The sequence below is a fragment of the Myotis brandtii genome, unplaced genomic scaffold (assembly GCF_000412655.1).
Source record: "Myotis brandtii unplaced genomic scaffold, ASM41265v1 scaffold986, whole genome shotgun sequence".
In the NCBI taxonomy this organism is placed as follows: domain Eukaryota; kingdom Metazoa; phylum Chordata; class Mammalia; order Chiroptera; family Vespertilionidae; genus Myotis; species Myotis brandtii.
This window is the reverse complement of record NW_005372102.1, coordinates 1,847,451-1,852,829: the sequence shown is the minus strand read 5'-3', so window position 1 is coordinate 1,852,829 and position 5,379 is coordinate 1,847,451. Positions and strand designations below refer to the sequence as shown.

Sequence of the window (5,379 nt, the reverse complement as noted above, 5' to 3'; positions counted from 1 at the left end):
TTTTTCAGACACAGTGGAAGGAAGGGAGGGAGAGAGAGAGAGAGACAGAGAGAAACATCGACTGGTTGCCTCCTGCACACGCCCCAGGGTGGGGAGCAAACCCCCAAACAAAGTATGTGCCCTTGACCAGGAATCGAACCCACAACTCTTTGGTGTGCAGGCCGACGCTCTAACCACTGAACACACCAGCCAGCTTGGAACTTAACTCTTTTTTTTTTTTTTTTGAAGGCCACTGACTTTATTGATTTAAAAAACTTTATATGGACAGTGACTGTTTTGCCAAAAGAGAAGCCAAACGTCATTAAACAGACCAGGGGTGAGGGTAGGGGCCAGAAATCCACTCAGAAAAGCTAATTATCGACCTGAAACTGGCAGGGGAAAGAGGAGGGAGATGCATGCAAGAGTGAGAATTCCAAAAAAGTTGAAATGGTGAGGGGAGAGAACTCCCCCAGAGACCCGGACATCGGTGGTGAGCAGACAGCAATCGCTTCCTTGGTAGAGGACAAGGGAGTAGCCCCCACTCAGCTACACTGAAGGAAGACTCAAGGCTGGCGTTAGGGACGGGGGGCTCCCCAGAGAGCATCACAAGAAGGCGTCACACCACTCTCGAAGGCACCCGAAGCAGTCTCGGGACTGCTTGGCGTTGGCGCCACATGTGTCCTTTAGCCACTCCCGGAAGAGGTCTTCGTCTTTCTTTAGCACCAGAAACTGGCCAAGGACCACATAAGCCTTGTCAAAGCCCCTTTCCTCCAGCTTCTTGCCCAGGACTTCGCCGATCCCGGCCAGGCTCCCCACTGGCTTTTCCCCCATGGGCTCTGCCACGAAGTCTCGGTGCTTTTGGGAGGTTGTCATCTTGATCAGGATTAATCGACAGTTCCAGCTCCCGTAACGGCTCCTCCCGCCGCCGCCGGCTGCTCCCGCCGATACCTCAACCCACTAGAACTTTTAACTCTTATTTATACAAATTAACCTAGGGTAAAATTGGTTTCGTTATATGTCGTTTTGCTTAAAGTCACAGTTTCCAAAAACCTATTGTTCACCATCCTACAAAAATCAACTAGGTATTGTCACCAAAAAGAATTTATTTGTGAAAAAGAAAAGATTTCCATCCGGTATGTGCAGAGTTGGGGAGCCAGGTGCACACACTGAGGGAAGTTGAGGGGAGGGGCTGCCCACCAGACGGCTGCTGTGAACATTTCTTCCTGCCGGGCTCTGAGTCTCAGGGGGCGGGCTCCTCCCACACGTCCTGACCCCTCCCACCCACATGGCCCCTCCCACATATCCTAGCTCCCCCACACACATCCTGGCTCCTCCCACATGTCCTGGCCCCTCCCACATACCCTAGCTCCTCCCACACGTCCTGGTCTCTCCCACCCACACGGCCCCTCCCACCCACATGGCCCCTCCCACATGTCCTAGCTCCTCCCACAAGCCATGGCCCCTCCCACACGCCCTGGCCCCTCCCAGGGACTCTTGCCTTCTGTCCAGGTTGAGGTCTCTGTCATGAGCTTTGCCCCCAGCGACACGGAGGATTACTGGACATGGCTTCTTCTGGGAGAAATCAGCTCCCCAGCCACTCGGCCAATAGGAGGTAAGAGGCCGTCATTCCCCTGAGCGCACACGTTCGTCCAATGACTTCCCTTCCAAACAGCCCTTCCTTTACCCGTCAGATGACGTCCCTCTCCTGCGTTTGTTGGACTTGCCCGGGCCTTATTGCTCAGGCGGCTTGTCTCAAATTGCAATTCCTTGCTGTCCCTGATTAAACCCATCTTTTCTGGTAAAATAACGGAGTTTCACTTTTTATTTTTTTAGTATTTTTTTGTTAAGATTTTTTAAAATGGACTTTTAGAGATAGAGGAAGGAAGAGAGAGAACGAGAGAGAACCATCAATGGAAGAGTGAAACATCTATCAGCTGCCTCCTGCACGCCCACCCCCTACCCAGGATGGAACCTGCACCCCGGGCATGTGCCCTGGCCGCGAATGGACCCGCAACCTTTTGGTGCACGGATTACGCCCAACCAGCCGAGCCACACTGGCCAGGGCCGGACTGTTGTATTTTTCAGGTTGACACTGGAGCCTGGTTCCAAGAGCCTGTCCCTCGGCACTGGGGGTCACGCGTATTCGGGAAGGAGCGCCTGGATTGTAGGGAGGTACCTGTAGCTGGGAGCGGCCTCCAGAGCGACCCCATCGCCTGACACAGGGCCTCGGATGGACCGGGTGACCAGGCACGTGACTCTTGGGCTTGGTCTCAAAGCACCGCAGCCACTGCCTCGCCTGGGAGGGCTCACCCTGGGCAGCCATGCACATCATGAGGACACTCGGGAGCCCTGGAGAGGCCACAGGAGGGGCTGGGACAGGCTGAGCCATGGCGGGAGCCCAGCCTCTGCAGGCGTGTGCACACAGGGGTGCCACCCCCACCCCAGCTCCCAGGCAGGGGGAGCCAAGAAAACCATCCGCCCCTGGTCCTGCGGGGGAGCTAAACATGTGCACTGGGGACCCCTGGGAACCCGGAAGTCTGGGGAAGGAATTGGGGCCTGCCTCGCCCCTGGTGTATTCGAGCAGCTGTGGGTACCATCATATCTACCCCTAAAGGCAGCAAAGAGACGAAATTCTGGACCCTGAGGCTGAGGTGGGGGGCACGTTTGGACAGAGCAGTTCCAGCCCCCCTGTTGGTGGTGGGAGCCTGAGCTGGCTCCTCCCTTCTGTTCCACACCCGCCTGTCCCCGCTCTGTCCCCAGAGCCCTCTCTGACCTTGCGCCTTCTCCAGTGGGCGTGGGGCTGAGCGCAGGGCTGTGGGCAGCGGAGGTTGAGCAGAGGGAGGCCTGGACAGGACCCTGGGGAGGGGGGGCGGTTTGCAGGCCCCAGGAGGGCCCTCCTGCCACACACCTCTGGCCACAATGCCCAATAGCCACCTGGAGAAACAACCCCTGACCCACCCGCACAATCATTTCCTTTCTTTTTAAATATTGTTATTGATTTCAGAGAGAGAGAGAGAGAGAGAGAAATATCAATGATGGGAGAGAATCATTGATCAGCTGCCTCCTGCACGACTCCCACCAGGGATCAAACTCACAACTCAGGCATGTGCCCCGACTGGGAATCAAACCCTGACCTCCCCATTCATAGGTCGACACTCAACCACTGAACCGGCATCATTTCTTGATCAAGTGGTCAAAACGCAAATGCTGCAGGACTTATGTTCTGTTCCTGGTGGGTGCAGGCGCCTCAGGCAGCTGGGCTCTTGGGCAGAGCCCAGGGACTTTGCACACCAAGAAGGGCCCAGGCAGAGCAGAGGAGATGTGGACAGTGCTGGGCTGCCTGGGGCCCTGGGCCCTGCCCCTCCGAGCTGCTCCCTGCCCTAGCCCACACTCTGAGTCTCGGGGAGACCCCACTGGGCCCTCAGCCTTCCCCGTAAGTGTCCACAAGGGGGCGATGTGACTGGTGTTTCAAGGGGCCACCAGGTTTGGGGGCCAGAGCCTCAGGCAGGACCCAGAGTATGTGCCAACCCCACCCTCAGCCCAGCCTGAGCATGCACAGCCCGGGCCTGGGCTCTCGTCACTGAACGCTGTGTCGATGTAAGAATGTCCAAACCTGTAGAGAATGGTTTTCTTTCAATTCTTTTATTTATTGATTTTTAGAGAGAGAGAGAGAGAGAGAGAGAGGGAAAAAACATCAATTTGTTGTTCCACTTATTTTTGCATTCATTGGGTTCCACTTATTTTTGCATTCATTGGTTGCTCCTTGTATGTGCCCTGACCAGGGATCAAACCCATAACCTTGGCATATTGGGACAATGCTCCAACCAACTGAGCTACCCAGCCAGGGTGAGAATTTTTATAAAAATTTATTTGAGAAAAAAAAAATTTATTTGAGGTTCTCTCTCTCTCTCCCCCCCGCCCCACCCCCCTCACTGGATCACTCCGGCACCCTTTCCTCTTCTTTCCCCAGGCATGTTCTCTCTGACTCTTTTTCCTAAGCTCCAAGGGCCCTTCTTTTGCCTCTGTAACTCGTTTCCTGGGCCCACCCAGCCCAGCTGGCTCACCTTTCATTCCTCTGTGACTTTCTAAATAAACTTTCTCTTATAATTTGGAAGAAAGAATTTTATTGAGCTAAAAAGAGGACACACCTGGAAGCAAGATGTCAACAGTGAGGTAGTGCCTCAGAGTGACAGTGTGCGGCTTCTTTTGTGCGTGGGGGGGGGGCAGGAGGGAACTCGAGGAGGTTACCAGGTTTGGGGTGCAGGACGGGCCGCAGGTGTGTGCTCTCCTGAGGCGGTGACGCTTATTCCAAAGGTGCCTCAGCCCAGCCCTGGCGGGTGTGGCTCCGGTGGCGGGAGCTTTGTCCCTTGCACGGAAGGGTGACTGGCTTGATTCCAAGTCAGGGCACATACCCTGGTTGTGGGTTTGATCTGATCAATGTTTCTCTCTGTCCCTCTCCCTTCCCCTCTCTCTCAAATCAATAAAAACATTTAAAAAATATTTCCTGATAGATTGTGTGGCTGACAAAATAAGGACCCCCAAAAGGTGTCCCTGTTCCAATCCCCAGAACCTGGGGCCATATCACCTTCCCCAGCGAGGGAGAAGCAAGGGTGCGTGTGGACTGAAGCAGCTGCGAAGCCCGGCCGGTGGCTCAGTGGTTGAGCGTCAACCTACGATTCCCGGTCAGGGCACAGGCGCCGGGGCTTCACAGAGGGTCTCTGGGCTGGGGGACATCAGCACGGAGCGGGGAGGGTCCATGATGAAAACAAGAGTCCAGCCCTCGCTGGTGTGGCTCAGTGGGTAGACCGTCGGCCTGTGGAACAAAGGTCCCGGGTTCGATTCTGGTCAGGGGCATGTACTTCGGTTGCAGGCTCCTCCCCAGCCTGGGCCCTGGTCAGGGCGTGTGCAGGAGGCAACCCATTGATGTGTTTCTCTTACATCGATGTTTCTCTCAGCCTTTCCCTCTCTTCCACTCTCTCTAAAATCAATGGAAAAATATCCTTGGGGGAGGATTTCCAACAAACAAAAATAAACAACAAGCCCTAACCGGTTTGGCTCAGTGGACAGAGCAGTGATGGCGAACCTATGACACCTCTGACCCGCGAACTCATTTTTTTGGTTGATTTTTCTTTGTTAAATGGCATTTAAATATATAAAATAAATATCAAAAATCTAAGTCTTTGTTTTACCATGGTTGCAAATATCAAAAAATTTCTATATGTGACACGGCACCAGAGTTAAGTTAGGGTTTTTCAAAATGCTGACACGCCGAGCTCAAAAGGTTCGCCATCACTGGGATAGAGCATCAGCCTATGGACTCAAGGGTCCCAGGTTCGATTCCGGTCAAGGGCATGTACCTTGGTTGCGGGCACATCCCCAGTGGGGGGTGTGCAGGAGGCA

At 54.3% G+C, this 5,379-nt stretch overlaps 1 protein-coding gene across 1 annotated transcript; it reads right to left on the bottom strand.

Annotated features, from left to right (window-relative positions):
- Positions 1-542: 542 nt before the first annotated feature.
- On the bottom strand, positions 543-940 carry LOC102238987 (barrier-to-autointegration factor). Its single transcript, XM_005886435.2, has one exon. The coding sequence runs from the start codon at positions 850-852 to the stop codon at positions 583-585; it is 270 nt and encodes an 89-aa protein (XP_005886497.1). The 5' UTR covers positions 853-940; the 3' UTR covers positions 543-582.
- Positions 941-5,379: the final 4,439 nt, after the last annotated feature.

Excerpts from the sequence above, each read along its gene's own strand:
- LOC102238987 (XM_005886435.2), bottom strand. The coding sequence starts at position 852 with ATGACAACCTCCCAAAAGCACCGAGACTTCGTGGCAGAGCCCATGGGG.